At 56.9% G+C, this 16,909-nt stretch overlaps 1 protein-coding gene across 3 annotated transcripts in view; it reads right to left on the bottom strand.

Annotated features, from left to right (window-relative positions):
• PLEC (plectin) overlaps positions 1 to 16,469 on the bottom strand; it is a 56,090-nt gene extending 39,621 nt beyond the window's left edge. Inside the window, exons 1-2 of one of the 3 annotated variants that reach the window (XM_064476731.1) lie at positions 16,367 to 16,469; positions 14,926 to 15,124 (exon numbers count right to left, since the gene is read on the bottom strand). In XM_064476731.1, the coding sequence (XP_064332801.1) occupies positions 14,926 to 15,118 (193 nt within the window). In that variant the 5' untranslated portion in view covers positions 15,119 to 15,124; positions 16,367 to 16,469. Of the gene's footprint in view, positions 1 to 13,450; positions 13,578 to 14,925; positions 15,125 to 16,366 lie in introns of those variants that run through there. The other 2 variants (XM_064476740.1, XM_064476736.1) reach the window with 2 other exon arrangements.
• Positions 16,470 to 16,909: the final 440 nt, after the last annotated feature.

Genomic DNA, 16,909 nt, shown 5'->3' with positions numbered 1-16,909 from the left:
GTACTACAGGAAGCCATAAACAGATGCGCAAACCTTGCGCACACCTCGGCACACACCACGTCCACGTTGGCCCCAGGACTGGACCCTCCCATTCCACCCCAATCCCCTGTGCTGACAGCCTCAGTCTCCGCCAGGCCCACTTCCCAAATCCTTTCTCCATCCTCACCCCAAGGCCCCTCCTGGTCTCTTGGGACCCACACCCTGCCCAGCCAGGCCGCCTCCTTCAGGCACCCGCACCTTTCTGCAGGCAGGCCCACTGTGTCAGGTCTGGACTGTGGGCAGGACATTAGGACGGCACAGGGGCGAAGCCAGCAGTGCCCACAGGTACAGGCTCAGCCTGATGAACAAAGAAGCAGGTGCAGCCCCACATGGGCTCAAGGCCTGGCTGCTCTGGAGGCCCTCACACCCCATCCCTGCCCTTCTCAGGACTCAACCCATCTAGGGCACAGGCAGGCCTCAGGAAAGAACAGTAGCAAGCCTGGGGCGAATAGTAATGTGAGAAGTTAACACAGGACTTTGGGATTCCTTTCACCCAAATTCCTATTTACTTTTTTATTAGCTACTTCCAGATGAACCTAAATTCAGCCTGTGACTGAACAGCACTTCCTCATTAAACCTCAAGAGAGGAGGGAGGGTGTAGCTCAGTGGCAGAGCGCATGCTTAGCATGCACAAGGTCCTGGGTTCAATCCCCACTACCTACCTCCATTAAAATAAATAAATACACATAATTACCTCCCCCTGTTAAAAAAAAAAAAAAACTCAAGTGAAACTGATAGTTAAACAAACAGATCTAAAAGCTATAGGAAAACTCACCTGCACGAAAAACTCGGTGCTTGTTCTAGTTTTCAAACTGCATATAACTGAATTTTATAAGATCCCAATTTTAAGCTACTGAAAAGGTGAGAGCAGAAAGCAAGTAATGGGGTAACACAGGGGTCAGGCACAATTAGGTGGCTTTTCCTAACTTTTCAGAACCATGCAGGACAGAGAAGGAATGTCCCAAGCCCTTAATTGGCCCCTCAATCAGGCCACTCACTGCAGTCACTTGCAGCCACTCGCAGACAGGGGCTTGTGGAGGAGTGGCAGCTGGAAGGCCCAGTGAAAAGGCCCTCAGCCTGTCCTGCCCAGTCTGCCCCAAACTGCAGCCACGAGTTGAGGCCTGGGAGGTGGGCATGGCCACAGCCCCTAAACAGACTCCACAGGACACACTGAGCCTGTTCCCTGGTTTCTTCTCAGAGCAGGCTTCCTCGAGGACAGGGCAGCCAAGGCGGAGTGGAAGGACAGGTTGCAGCTAGACAGCAAAGGAAGATGGATACACACACAAAGTCCCAAAGTAGACAGAAAAGGAGTCTGGCCAATCCCAAAGGAGGTGGGGAGGGAGGCTGGAGACAGAGCCGTGGGGGGGGGGGGTCACACTGGGCCAGGGAGGTCCCTCAGACTGCCACGGACAAGGGCCTGGGGGCAAGAGATGTGGGCAGTGAGGCTCCGGTGGGTGAGAAGCAAAGGCCGCAGCCCTCCCTCCAGACCTCAGCTTTCACAGCCTCGCTGCCCAGAAGGTCTAACCCCAGGGTCCTCAAGAGGGCAGGTGGTCTAACCCAGCACAGCTTCCCCACGCCCAGCTGGGGCCCTGTCAGGTCACCCAGGCCAAGGACTCACACCCTGGGCCAGGCAGAACCGTCTCAAAGCTTTCTACAAATTCCAGGAGGCATCTCATGCCCTCGTGGTCCCTGGAACCCAAGCTCAGCCTCACACCACAGCCAGGGCCTTCCCGTTTCCCAGCCCATCTGTCTGGGAAAGCCCTCCTCCTCACAAGCCCCCTGAGGCCCTGGCAGGTGTGACCCTTAGGACGGGTCCCTGCCCCCACACCCCTCACCCACCATTCAGATTGTCCCACTGCTCCCAAGGCCCTGCCTGCCTCCAAGCTGGTGCTCCCCAGCTTCAGACCCATGCCCAGCTCCCGGGGCAGCTGCCCTGTTGGAGCCCACTAGTGCCTGATGGGCAGGTGATCTGGGTGATCCTGGACAGGCGACACAGGACAGCAAGCTGTAGGCTCTGCCAGCAGACACCTTCCACATAGGGCCCTATCAGTCACCCAGGGAGTCCAGGCCCAGTGAAACCCCACGACAGACTATGCCCACAGATGATGTCCCCTCTGACAAGTAGCTCCCCTGCAATGGGAACACGGGGCCAGCTCCCCTGCACCACCAGGCCTCGCCCCTCAGCCTCAGCTCAGCATCAGCCTTGACCTCTGGGGAAGCTGCCAGGCTAGGGTAGAACATTGCTCCATCTGGGCAGCCACTGGGCACCGACAGCATGAATTCAGCCAGAACAGTTGCCGTGTGCAGCCTCACCACACACAGGTCCAACACATGGCCGGGGTGGGGAGCCACCTAGGCTCCAGGGGGTCCTGGTGAAGGCCGGGAGGCACAGAGGTTGCCCTCTGGGGCCCTGTCCAGCTCTGCCTCGCTGCAGCCCAGGTCAAAAACAGCACCGTTACCAGGTGTCACCTGGAGACTTTGGGGAGGGGTCCTGGGTCCCACCCCCATGTTCCATCCATTGGGAGGCCCCCAGATATCTCTCAAGCCTATCCTCTCCCCGCGGTCCCCACCGCCACCCTTTTCCCCTCCAGGACCGCACTGCCCTCCGCCTCCAGGGGCTCTGTGTAAAGCAGTCGAGGACTCTCACTCATTCGTCAGGTCCTGCCCCAGCCCTGCGGCCACCCCTGCTGCCTCGGGGCGAGTCCCCTCCTGTCCTGCCTTGTCCTGCTGCACAGAACCCTGTGGTTTCCTCCCAGCAAGGACAGTGCCCTCTAAGGCAGGGACGCTTGTCTGGGCCTCTGGAGCGCTGTCTAATCGTCCCTGCACCCCAGGCCTGGACACAAAGGTGTCTTGCAGTTCAAGGATGAGGTACTTCCCGGGAGCTCTGTTAACAGAGGTTCACTTCATCAACAGATTAAAGGAGAAGACTGGTATGTTGATCTCAAAAATGCTGACAACTCATTGGATAAAAACCCACCAGCATTTCTGATTTTTAAAAAGTGGTCCAGCGACTAGGAAAGGCAGTACAGACATCCCTCAGTATCTGAGAGGAACTGGTTCTCAGACCCCAGGCAATACCGAAATCCTGGGATGCTCAAGTCCCTTAGATAAACTGGAGAAGTATTTGCATATAACCTGGCACAGTGTCAACGCTGCGTACATAGTTGTAAGTATAATGTAAATGTTATGTGAATAGTGGCCTTTGAGCACGCAGGGCAAATTCAAGTTTTGCTTTTTGAAACTTTCTGGAATCCTCCCGCCCAAGCATTTCTATCTGAGGCTAAAGTCCTCAGATACAGAGGGCTGGCGGTACATCGTTAACGTGGGAACAGACATCCCTCTGAGTCCAATGGTGACACCCTCCAGGGTCCTCCCCACCAGCCCCACAGAACCTGGCACAGTAGGGACAGGAGTGTGGGAAGCAGAGACAGCAGGTGTGCCTTCAGCGGCAACAGAGGCAGGGCTGTGAGGCTCAGCATGGTGTCTCAGGACACTTCCTAAACCCACTCCCGCCCTGGCCAGCCTCTGGGCTCAGTCTTCTTCACAGAGGTCGGCCCAGGGTGTGTGAGGGGGAAGGGGGCCGTCCGAGCACGGCTCTGGGGGCAGCTCAGGACGCGCAGGGCGCTCCCGGCCGCTCGTCTCTGCCCCCTGGGCCAGACCGACTGCGCTGCCCGCCCGCCAGAACCAGCGAGAGCTCAGGGAAGTGGTGGCGGCACGCACCCTTCTCAAAGACCCGAGAGATCTTACAGGCTAACGAGGAGCTAGGAGGATGTGATGGCGAAACACCCTTCACTGGCAATGCAAGATACAAACTACTCGGGAATAAGACAAATGAAAATCCGCCAGCGCTTCAGTGCAGAAAGCCCCGCAGGCGCGCGGGCAGGAGGCGCCCCCCACGCCAAGGCCCCGCGCCCGCCACAGCGCCCCCAGGGCGGGAGCCGGCCTCTGGCACCGAGGCAGCGCCGGGCCGCCCGCCGGCCCGGTTAGTAATTGCCTCGCCTACTCCCTCGCGTGACTGTGTCTCAGACCGGCGGGGTTCTGTCGCTGGTTTGAGACCATAACACTGGCTGCTGGGCAGGTTAGGGAGCGAGCCCTTTCGGGTGCTGCTGTAACCCCTAGCACACATCTTAGAAACTTTCTTTAAATACTGTGTTTGAATAGGAAATATTCACCTGACTCAGCCCCTGAGCAGACAGTGAAAAGTTCCTCTCCCCGCCCTGCCACACACAGTCTGGCAATCACTGTCAGTCAGTACTGGCCTCCTGTCTGTTCTCGTGGAATTTCTTTATGGAAAACCAAGTAAATACAAACAAGATTCTTGGTTTTCCCTCTTTTAACACAAAAAGTGATGCCTCACGCGCACTGTTCAGACCCTCTGTTTTCCATCACCCCACACTCGGAGGTCTGCGCCGTGGAGCGCAGCCACACCTGCCCTGGGAGGCCTGTCACCGGAGTGGGCACTCGGGTGGGTGGCAGCCGCCCCTGTTCTGACACGCACACTGCGTTCTTAGATCTGATAGACACTTCCATTGGCCTGGTTCCCACACTTTCACCAATACAATCCAGAGATCCAGGTTTCTGGGTCTTCGCCAATCTAGTAGGTGAGAAATGGCACCTTGGTGTCGCTAGAGCTTAAATTCTGCATGCTGTTTGACCCACAAATTTAATTTCTAACAACCATCATAGGTGCACAAGGATCCCAGTACAAAGCTGTTCAGTGTAGCAGTTTCCAATATCAAAAAACAAAAACAAACTTAATGTTCCATGAGAGATTCATTTAAGTGGGATATGATTATCATATAAAAGAATATTATACTGTAAATTAATGTCATAGAAAGATGTGTTTGCTGTAACATTAAGTAAAAAGAAGTTACATGTATCTAAAATACGCCATAACACTAAATCACAAAGTTGTAAGTAAATTAATTTACACTATAAAAGATCGCACATTTTTTAAAAACAACAAGCACAAGACAAAAAGATATGGCAGTTTTACATCAGTCAACCTGGGCAGGGCAACTTGGAGGGACTGCCCTGAACAGTGGCCCCCAAAAGATACAGTCCCTGGCAACTGTGACCGTGACCTTATTTGGAAATAGGGTCTTGGCAGATGTGATTAAGTTAAGGGTGTCATGATGAGGTCGTCTGAAATATCTGGCTGGTACTTAAAATATAACGATGAGTGTCCTTATGAGCGACAGAAGAGATACCCAGAGGAAAAGCCGTGTGAAGATGGGGCAGAGACAGGAGAGATGCAGCCACAGACCAAGGAGCACCAACACTGCCAGGGGCTGGGAGAGGCAGGACGGCTCCCCTCTAGAGCCTTCAGAGAAAGGACAGCCATGCCAACACCTTGATTTTGGCCTTCTGGCCTCCAGACTGTGAGCGAATAGATTTCTGTCGTTTTAGACCGCCTGTTTGTGGTCATTTGTTTGGCAGACACAGGAAGTTAATAAAGATTTTGTTACTGGGAACAGAGTACTATTGCGACAAACATCTGAAAGTGTGGAACTGGTTTTGGAACTGGGCAATGGACAGAGGCTGGAGAATTTTGAGGAGTGTGACAGGAAAGGCCTAGAATGCCTTGAACAGGCTGCTGGTGGAAATGCGGGTGTTAAAGGCGTTGGCTGAACTGCATTCCACTGCTGGATGGAAAGCAGGATTTATCAGTGATGAACCTGGATCTTTAGCTGAGGAGATTTCCAAGCAAAATGTGGAAGGTGTGACTTGGGTTTTTCCTGTTCCTTACAGTAAAGTGCAGGAGGAAAGACATAACTTGTGGGAGGAACTGTTTAACAAAAAAGGAACTAGCATGATGATCTGGAAAATTCACAGCCTATTCTGATGGCAGAAGGGGCTATGTGGGGAGACTCACTGTTAGGAAAGCATGTTCTGGAGAGAAAGCCAAGGATGTGACTGGACAAGCTTCCACTGAAGAGATCTGGCGTCTGACTCACAGACCCACTCAGCCATCTGAGCATAAATAAGGGGTGGAGAGGGCGCATCCCAAAGAGCTGTGCAGGGACACCTCTTACCCAATGACACAGATTCCTGTGGCACACACGGGAGACCCACACAGCTTATGAGAATGTAGGATCAGCAGAAGCACTGCCAGCTCGGATGGCAGAGGATAGACACAGGACGAAATGAAGGAGAGCTGTTGGAATTCTGGGGCTCTACATGCAGGAAATGGGGGAACAGAGCTTCAGGCACATGTTACCTGCCCAAACAATTAGGGAGAATGACTCCAAGGGCAGAGCTTTGGCCCCAGCATGGAGCCATGGGCGCAGAGGCCGAGGCTGGCAGAGCGAAGCTGTACAGCCACAGAGCTGTGCTGAGGCCCTTGACTCAACGGAAGCCGCCCTGCTGGGCCTCCAGCTCGCATGGGGCTGTCGGCCTGCTTATTTCCTTCCATTTCCCCCTTTCGGAATGGGGGTGTCTGTCATGCCTGTCCCACCATTGTGTTTTGGAAGTACAAAATGTGCTTTCTAGTTTCTCAAGCCCACAAATGGAAAGAAATTTTGTCCCAGGGTGGGCCAATACCCAGAGTCCCATCTATACCTGATTTAGACAATTTAGATGAGACATGGGGCTCTGGCACTGGTAAGATTGAGGTGAGATTTTGGACTTAGCTTCCTTGCTGTAATGGATCAAGACTTTGGGGGATGCTGGGATGGGGTGAATGTATCTTGCACATGACAGACATGAATTTTAGGGGGCCAGAGGGCAGACTGCATTGGGTTGAATGGTGGCTCCAAAAATACTTGTCTACCTCCAAATCCTTAGAACCAAGAATGTTACTTTTTTTGGAAGCAAGGTCTTTGTGGTTGCAATTAAGTTAAGAATCTTGAGGTGAGGTCGTCCAGGGTTACTAACCTCAGAGCAAGGGATTAGATTTAGGGGAGACCCTAAATCAATCGTAAGTGTCCTTACAGGAGACAGAGGAGAAGACAGGGGAGTAGGCCATGCTGACACCAGAGGCAGAGACTGCAGTGACACAGCTACAGGCCAAGGACCTCCAGAGGCCGGGAGAGGAGATGAACATAACCAGCCCTGGGGCCAGGCGCTCTGCTGACAGTGTGGCCTCCGTGTTGCCACTCCGCCCTGGGGGGCAGCTTCCCTCTCACACGCCCTCGACACCCCACAGTCTCACACCTCCCCTCTCACCCCCCACACTCTCAGCACCTCCCATCTGACCACGCCCCCCCAACAGGTCTCACCAGGGTCCTTGACGTCCCTCACTACCAAGCCAGGCACACCAAGGGCCTCATCCCACTCGAGAGCTCCTGCCCAGGCAGCCATCTCCTGATTCAGCGCAGCTTCCCCTTCCCTGTGCCCAGACCCCAGGCATGGCTCTGCCCCTGCCCCAGCCCCCTGCTCTGCTTCCCTGGCTTCCTCCGGCTCAGAGCTCAGGCCTCTTCTCTTCCTAGCAAAGGCCCCAAAGCACTGTCCCCAGCCTGGTCTCCCCAGCTCTGCCTGGCATTTCCCAGCATCTCGGCATCGCCACCTGCACACGGGTCTCACAGTCGGCCCCAGTGCACTCCCCCCAGGGCCGGGCTCCTATTCTCCCACTGACCTCCTTGCAGAGGTGCCACCCTCCCCCTGCTGCTCCCAGGCCCCACTGTCACCGCCACTGGGTCTGTCCTCAGCACCTTCTCTGGGGCCCCCTACAGGACTTCACGCCCGGTCAGGGTTTCTGCAAGGGTCTGGCTCGGGGTCCACCTTCCCGCCCATCTGTTGGCTCATTTGCAAACCACAGAACAGAGATGCAGCAGGACGTGGACCCTGCCCTCAGGGAGCTGCGTTTGGTGGGTTGGGAGATATTTAAAATCCTCTCTGTCACCCACTGATCTATGTCCAGACCCTGGGCATGACACCCCGAGTGTCCCACACACCTCAACCCAGAACAAATCCCAGATGGATTAAAGACAAAGATGTTAGAAAACAGAAACACGCACCAGAACTGGAAGAAGGTCTCAGCAGGACACAGAACTCCAGAGCCGTAAAATAAGAGGCTGGTGAACTTAAAAGTGCATGTGGGCAAGGACATCATGGAATTAAGTGGCAGGTGACCCTGGGGAACTTCTAAGAGGCAAAACAGCTGTTTCATGATCTAGGTGCTGGTTACTAGGCAACTCTGAGTTTTAACTAAGCTGTATATGTATAATTTCTGTAGGAATGTTATATTTCAGCTAAAAATTTACTTTAAAAAAGTAACAAACTGAGAGAAAAATTTGAAACATTGATAATAGACAAGGAAGTTAATATTCATAATATATAAAGAGCTCTGCTAATTCAAAAGCAAACAAAACACCCTGTAGAGAAACAAGCAATGCTTTGGAACAGGGAACTCATGAAAGAAAACGTACAAACAGTAACTATAAATGATGCTCACTTTAATTAATAATCAAAAAACTCAAATTAAAACACACTAGACTTACCAACCACCAGGCAAGGCATTGGGCCTAGTTTGCCTTGCATCTGCTAGCTCATCGATGCTGGAAGGCAATTTAGAAATACAATCATTTTTAACAATAAGCCCAAGTTTCCATGTAAAGGGACCAGATAAATAAACTGAGGTACTTCCATGTAGTGGAATATTTAGTACCCATTAAAAAGCATGAGGGTGCCCAGACCATTCAATGGAGGAAAAAAAATCTTTTCAACAAATGTCCCTGGGACAACTGGACATCCACAAGCAAAAGAATAAAGCTGGACCCCTACCTCACACCATACTCAAAAATTAATTCAAAACAGATCAAAGACCTAAATGTAAGAGCTAAAATCATAAAACTCTTGGAAGAAAACATAGACATAAATCTTCATGACTTCGGAATAGGCAATAGTTTCCTAGATACGACACCAAAGCACAATCAACCAAGAAAAAACAGACACATTGGATTCGCCATAACGAAAACCTGTGCTCTGAAGGAAACCATCAAAAAATAAAAAGACAATCTACAGAATCGAAGAATATTTTTTGTAAAGCACCTATCTGATAAGCAATTTGTATCTAGAATTCATAAATAACACTTAAAACTCAATAATAAAAAGATAAAAACCCAATTTAAAAATGGATAAAACCTCTAGATATTCATTCCTCAAAAGAAGACATACAAACAGCCAATATGTACCAAAAATGCTCAACGTCATTAGCCAACAGAAATGCAAATCAAAATCAAGAGAGAACACTTCACACCCACTAGGAGTAAATGTCTATCATCAAAAAAGCAGATGATAATAAGTGTTGGTGCGGATGTGGAGAAATTGGAAACCTTATCCACAATCATGGGGCTGCAGAAGGTGCAGCTGCTCTGGAAGACTACCTGGCAGCTCTCCAAACAGGTAAATGTAAGGTTCGCACATGCTCCAGCAATTCCACTCCTGGCCTTGGGCCCGAGAGAGGGAAACACACATCCACACAGACACGTGCACACAGGTGTTCAAGCAGCATTATTCAAAATAGACAAAAGGTGGAAACAACCCAAATACCCATCAACTCATGCAAACGTAAACATGAAACATAAAAAAGATAAACAAAATGTAGTCTATCCATACCATGGAGTATTTATTATCCCACCACAAGAAGGAATGAAGTACTGATGTAGTACACCAGGACATGCGTGAGCCTTGACAACATGCTGAGTGAAAGAAGCCAGACACAAAACTGTTTGATTCCATTTATATGAAATGTCCAGTGCAGGCAAATCCATTGAGACCTAAAGTAGATCAGTGTTGGCCAGGGGCATGATGCAAATGTTCTGAAATCGATTGTGGTGATGATTTCACAAGTCTATTAATAGCTAAAAACCATTCAGTTCTCTCTCTGTCTCTCTCTCTCTCACACACACACACACACACACACACACACACACACACGCATGCACTGTGGTAACCCCAGCCTCAAGACTAGGGGCCAGAGGTGTGACCCACCTTTTTTCTTTATATACTTCCAGAGTGCCTGTTTGTTTTTAGCACATTTTGCTATTGACCAAAAACACAGACCAAAAGCCCTCTACAAAGAGCCCCAAATAACCCCTAGCCTCCAATCCTGCTAGCTGAGCTCTGGCCACTGAAGATGACACCCCACCCCATGCTGTCACCCAGTCACCCATGCGAGCACCCTGCAAAGGCTGCTGAGAGCCTGGGGCCAGTGCCAGGGTCACAGATAACTGGGCTCAGAGTCCAGGACAGCAGAGGGCGGGACACGTGAGGAGGGTGCCGGGCACAGTGGCATGGGGCAGGCCGCAGCCTGGCAGGGAGGTGGGGAAGCCCCTGCGGCTGAGCCTTGAAGCAGCACGGCTCCGTGTGCTCAGCAGGCCCCGCAGAAACGCCGGCGCTGCCCACCATGGCTCCTGTCTCTCTCCAGCCCCTGCTCCTCTAGACCGGGGCAGGTCTCCCAGGTGGGCACCTCCTGCAGGCTCCCCACTCTAACACCTACCTGGAGGACCTGGCCCACAGCCATCCCACCCTCTCACCGGCGGTACTCACCTCTGCCCTCCCCTCTCCACACCACTGCCCCCTCAGGACCACCACAGCAGGTTTGGCTGCACCGTCAAACACTGCCCTCCGCACCGTCCCCCCAACCTGACTCTGTTGCCATCCTGCTCCCAGACCAGATGGGACAGCCTCGAAGTCTCTACCCAGGCCTTCCTGGCCGGCCCTCCCACTCCCTGCCCTGTATTTTATGCCTTGTCTGTCTGGACAGGCCTCTGGCCCCAGGCACAAAGCACCTCCCATGGGGGCTGGGGACTCCTTCACCACACACCCTTACCCCCACTGCCCCACTCACCTGCATCTTCTGGACTCTCCCCTGCCCCAACCCTGCCTTCCTACACCTGACCCCAGGCCTCTCCAGGCTCCCTTGGCCCAGTCTCTCTGAACTGACGCAGGCCAGGTTCCGGAGACCCCCACCAGCCCACAGAGTCCTCAGCGTGGGAGGCCCCACCCATGGAACACCAGAGCTCTCCAGCCACAGGCCCCAGTGGCCTTTAGCCTCACAGGAATCCACCCTGCAGGGAAAGCAGGGAGGATGGGGAGGGGCAAGGGACTCAGGCAGACAGGAAACTGAGAATGTTCTGGGAAGAGCACTGATCATGTGGGGAGGGTTGGGGAATTCCAGAGGGAGAGCTGCGGAGTGAAGTGTGTAGGCTAGGGCCTGCGGAGGTGGGGGCTTAGGGCCACTGGGCTGAGGGGCTAAGAGGCCAGATTTTGGAGGCAGTCAGGGAAAGCGCATCCTGTGAGTGAGAGCAGGGCGAGGGCAGGGCTAGCGGGCAATGCCAGCACAGGGAAGAAGCCAGGAGGCAGAAGCCAGAGCCCTGCATGGGCCCAGTGATGGGCCAGGAGTGGGTGTGAAGGGCTAGGCAGGGGTCCCCGGGGGCAGAGCCTGCCAGTGCTTGCTGGGCCCCAGGAGAAGGGAACTCCAGTCCCCCAGACCAGCCCTCAGCAGTCATTCAACAGCTGAATTAGGAACCCCACCTCCCTCCCTCACTGGGGGTAGCCCTCCACTCCAGGGATGGACCACCAGGGCCTCAGGCCTCCAGAAGGACCAAGGGGCTTGCAGTGGTCAGGCCTGTGGCCCATAACCTGGCCCCTTCTGGCCTCCTCTGGGCCATTTCTGAGTCTTGGCGGTGGCCCCAGCACAGCCCCCTACCCATCCGCTTGGCTCAAGCCAGGAGCTGAAGAGACTTAAGGTGCCCCAGAAGCCTCCCCTACCCTGGCTGCACGGCAGACCCCAGGACCGGCTCTCCTACCACTCTCAGCCACCCTCAGGCCAGGGCCACAACTCAGGCGGCCACACCCTGGCACAAGCAGGTCCACCTCAGGCAGGTGCCCGGCCTCCACAGGAGGAAGCAGGCAAGCCCAGGAGGCAGACACGGGCCAGATGACACCAACCCTGGCATCAGGGAAGCTGGGCTGGGACGGGGCACTGAGGTGGGAAAGCCCCAGGGTCCTGTCAGGCCTCACTCCTGCAAGGTAGGCCTCTCAGTGGAGGGAGTAGAGAAGAACACAGCTCCACAGGCCGGGGCACACCGGCGTGATACCCTGACAGGCTCTGGAATCGCACAGAGCCCTGGACGTGATCAGACCAAAGAGGATTCTAGAACAAAGCACTTTTTATTCTGTGAAGGTGTCCCCACTTACACCAGAGCAGCCAGTTCATAATCAGTTCTGTCCTAGGGTTTGCCAGAAGAGCTGTGGCCCAAGTAGGCGGATGCTTCTCTGCCCTGGACCTGTCCAGATGGAGCCTCCAAGGCCTGGCCAGCCATGTGGAGTCCCCTCTAGACGTGCCCTCCCTCCCTGGAGGTGCAGTGGTCAGGCTCAGGATCCACTGTCACAGGAGTGTCTCTACCTGGCCCAAGTGCACGAGTCACAGAGGCAAACGGGTCGGCCACAGCACTGACAAGGAGAGCCATACAGCGCATTCGCCCTGCCCGGGACCCAGTGAAAGCTGTTAGTGGAGGACTGCCTAGCAGAGATGAGCCCTGGGCCCTGGGAAATCTGCCCTGACTGCATGAGATCAGTGGGTGGACAGCGACTGTCCAGGGCTCCAGGCAAGGCCCCAGCAGGACCTCTCTCCCTGAACTGTCCTTGGGGGGCAGAGCCAGCATAACCAGCCATGCGGAGCTAGATCTGCTCTGGGCCAGCTCTGCCCAGGGCCCCACCTTGACCCCTCTAGCAGCTCACGCCCAGGCCCCTAAGCCTCTGTGGGCCAGTGGCCAGGGCTACGTCCACGCCTGCTCATAGTCCAGAGACCAGGCAACTGGGCTGTGGGCAGCTGACATCAGTGAGCGCCTGGGCAGATCCCAAGGCCCCAGGCCAGGGGGTGTGGAGCAGGGCAAGAGGGGCTGTCAAAGCCACAGGGTGGGCTCCTCTAAAGAGGAAGAGGGCGTGCTGACCCTCCACGCCCACAGCTGCTCCCCAGGGGACAGGAAAGGGGTGTAACAGGAGTCCCTGCCAAGGAAGGGTGGCAGTCTAGGTGCTCACCAATTTGGGGACGTGAGGAGAGGCAGCAACTATGTGACCCACTGCCAGGCAGTGGCAGCCATCCCCACCCCTCGGGGAAGCACCCAGCTGAGGGGCAGGGGACAGCTCAGCCTTGACCCACGTGTTGGCCGTGCATAGGCTCGGGACACACGACATTTGGCCAGAGTGGCCCACCCCACCCACCCGGCCGCAGGATGCCCTATTAAGGGCATGACCACAGGGCTCTGCCTAGCGTGCTGCCTCTTCCTTGGGCGCCAGCGGCCTCGCGGGTCGAGCGAGGCTGGCAGGGGCGCTGGGTTGGGCTCTGATCCGGACGGCCACCACGGACAAGGTGTCAGAGGCCAGACTGTCAGGCTGGAGGATCTGTCAGGGCCGGCCGGATGGCAGGTAGCCCACAGGGTGGGCGGGAGCCGCGGCGCCGTACCTTTGTACTTCTCCCGCACCTCCTCGTAGGCCTGGATGAAGTCCTGCTCGTCGGGCGGCGGGCCGGGCGGCAGGCGGGCGGCCATGCCGGCGGGCGCGGGACGGGCGGGGCGCTGCGGCGCTGAGCGGGCCTCCAGCCCCCGGCGGCCACTCTGTCCCTGAGGCCCGGCGCGCCGCTTAAAGGGGCCGCCCCCGCCCCGCCCCGCACCCAGGATGCCCCACGGGCGGGGCGGGGCCGGAGCGCGGGGCCCGCGGAGCCCAGGGGAGCTGCAGCCGCGCACCCAGGCGCCTCCCGGCGTTGGCTGGCCCGAGCGGGCTCTGATGCTCCGAGTCTCGGTCCCACGCTGGTCCCAGTGGGCTCACATCCACTTCCCGCTCCCGCCCGGGTCGCTGGCCTGCCAACAGCCTGAATTCTCCTCGCCCGGCTCCCAGCCCTGCAGGGGACCCCTCCCTCACCAGCCTCGATCTCCCCGGCCACCCTACCGCCCCAGGCGCGCCCCTCCCCCCATTCCCTCCATCGCACCTTAGAACCCTGCCATTGCAACAAGGGAGACGGAGCTGGTGTCTTCAATATAAAACCCTTACACACACACGAAATTTAACTATGTATTAAAAGGACTGAAATAGGGGATTTACAGAAGAAAAAATGCTTGGTTAAAAAAAAAATTTCTTTTCCACTCATCATATTGGCAAAGCCACCCGCCCTCTGCCCCGTCCGCCAGAGTTGGCAAATAGCCTCTTTCCGGAATGCGCGGCAGTGTTCCTCTAACTAAACGCTGCACGCCCTGTGACCAGAAGCCCTGCCTAGGGTTCAGTACTAGGAGTGTCATCAGATGCACACACTCTGCCACGGGCGCGGCCGCATGCAGACCACTGCCGCCTGCCAGCAGGGGCTGACACTGGAGAACCAGGACTGCGAGAGGACGTCCAGGGTTCCCTTTCACGTGGGTGAAAAAGAACCTGGTTCTTTGACATCCGCCATGACCCCACGAGCCCCTGGGGGTGGGGCAGACAGCGGCTGTCCTGTGTTCCCACAAGCCGTTGCCTGTGCTTCCACCCACGAAGTTCCTCGCTGCCCGCATCACCATCCTCGCCTGGCACTGGGCTTCCAGCCCTCTTCCCACATGCCTCGGCCCACCCTCTCAGCCTTCTGCAGGGGCCAGCCTGGCTCTCAGGCACCTCATCATCATTCCGCCCTTGCTGATGGACTGGGGTCTGTGCTCTGGAGTGCCATCATCACACCTGGGCACTGGACCCTCGTCCTGAGGCCTGCAATGGTGGCCCCACAGCAAGTTCAACCTCAGGCCTCATACAGCTGACCGGGTGGAGCCAGCAGGTGGCGCTGTGGGGTCGGCAATCACCTGGGACAGGAGAGGCCCCCTCTCGGGTCTCTCATACCTGCACAGAGCACACAGCAGGTGCTCGGTCAACCAGCAAGTGCTTATGAACTGGACAGACAAAGCCCTTTGGTATTACCTGCAATGCGGATGACCGCTCGCTCGGCAGGGTCCAAGACACTCCCATTCCCCCCGGGACCGCCTCCGCCTCGCCGGCTCCGCTGTGTTTTTTCCAGGTTCCAGGGCAGTGTGTCCCCAGGGCTGGGCGAGCCACTGCCTCCATTGGAGCCATCCTCGACCACTGCCCGAACCTCGGGGTCCTCGCCCGACATGACCTCCTGGAAAGGGAGAAGGAGGGGGGTCACACCTCTGTGTATGGGGGAGATACTGCACACTGACCCATCACATCCTGAACCTAGCCCCTGAGCCCACCCCAGCCACACTATCACCTAGACTCTGACACCTACACCTCTCTTATGTCCCCTCATCCACATGCGGAGCCCCCTCACCCTTTCAAGCCAGACACTGACGATCTTTCCCCTCATCCACAGTTGGCCTCACTCCCTCCTTGCTCATGCCCCAGACACCCACACAGTGACCCCTTCCAAGACATTGACCTCACTCCCTTCAGTCTATCACCAGGATACTGACCACCACCAACCCCGACCCAGCCCCAACATTCATCTCCACTCCCTTCTCTTAGTCATCCAAATACTGGCCCCTCCACGCTGTCCCCCAGGGGTTCACCCCATCAGAAGACACTGATCCCACTCTTCATCCGTCCAGGCCACACCTGGACCCTGTCTCCTCTAATCTTCAATCAGCCAGCAAGCTCGGCCATCGGGAGCCACCCGGCCTTCAGGGAAGGACCCAGACCCCACGTCCTGAACGCTGGCTGTACCTCCAAGCTGTCTGAACCAACGGACTCCTGTAGCCTTACCCCACCCCAGCTCCAGCGCTGTCCCACCTTGGTCTCCGCAGTGGAAGTCTATAAATAGCTGGAGCCGCAGTGGCGTGGGCCGCGGGAGCTGTGCTGCGGCAACTGACAGGGAGCCTGGCCGCCCCTCCAGCAGCCCACCCTGTGCGGCCGCACACCCGCACTGCCGGGCCGCCAAAGCGCACCCACACCCACGCGTGCACACTCCTCGGCTCCCCCTCCCCACCAGAGCTGGCGTGCAGGAGGTGAATGGGGCTCTGTCCCGGCGAGGGTGGGGTGGCGTGGGGGCACAATGTGGGCTCTGTGCCTCTGCCCTCAGGCTAAGGGCGAGGAGGAGACAGCGGGCACCGAGCTGGGGGCCACCCCGCCGCGCCTCCCACCGGCTCCTCCGCAGGCCGCCTCTGATCCAGCCCCCCGCGCGGCGCCCGGCGGGCAGCCGCACCTCCCCAGCAGCCTTTCCTGCCCACACCCGGGGCACCGCCCGTCCAGTTCCGCAGTCTCCGCGCCCAGAAGTGGTGCCCTCCTGGGGAGGATGGGCCACGACGCAGCCTCCAGTTCCGGGATGCCTGTGGCAGGAGAGCCCCGACCCGACCCCGCATCTCCCGTTCGCCGCGCCTCCCTTTCTCGCCCCGGCCTTACGTGCCTGGTGGCTCAGCTCAGTTGGGTTCGGCCGCTGCAGCCAGACTGCCGTTGCCGGGAGAGCTGCGCAGGCTGCGCGGGCGGGGCGAGCCCGGAACCCCGCCCTGGCCCCAAACCGAGCGCCGCCCGTGCGGTCCTGGCACCCGAGTGCGCGCGGAGCCGGGGGCTCACCGAGGTGGCGGGGCTGGAGCGCGAGCGCGACTTCTCCACAGCGCCCCCGCCGCGCGCACCCCTACCGCTGGGCACGGCCCCCTCCCCGCGCGCAGAAGGCGGGCTGGTCGGCAAGGAGACGTTGTTAGGGGAGCGTGCGTGACACTAAGGCGACGTGGGGTCACTCGGGTGCGCGCTGGGTCCGGCCTCGGCCGTCCGCCCAGGGCCGCCCCAAAGTAGCAGCGGGCTCTAGCCACGCCGAGGCTCCCCACCCCGCAAACAGAGGTCGGACCCGGACTCCAGCAGGCCTCCCTGCCTAGTTTCACGTACACGTTTATTCAAACGACATAGTCGCGCCCAAGCTCGGGCGAGGTAGGGCCGAGGCGGGCGGTGTCGG

This window comes from Camelus dromedarius, chromosome 20 (assembly GCF_036321535.1).
Source record: "Camelus dromedarius isolate mCamDro1 chromosome 20, mCamDro1.pat, whole genome shotgun sequence".
Lineage (NCBI taxonomy): Eukaryota > Metazoa > Chordata > Mammalia > Artiodactyla > Camelidae > Camelus > Camelus dromedarius.
This window is presented reverse-complemented; position numbering and strand designations above follow the sequence as displayed.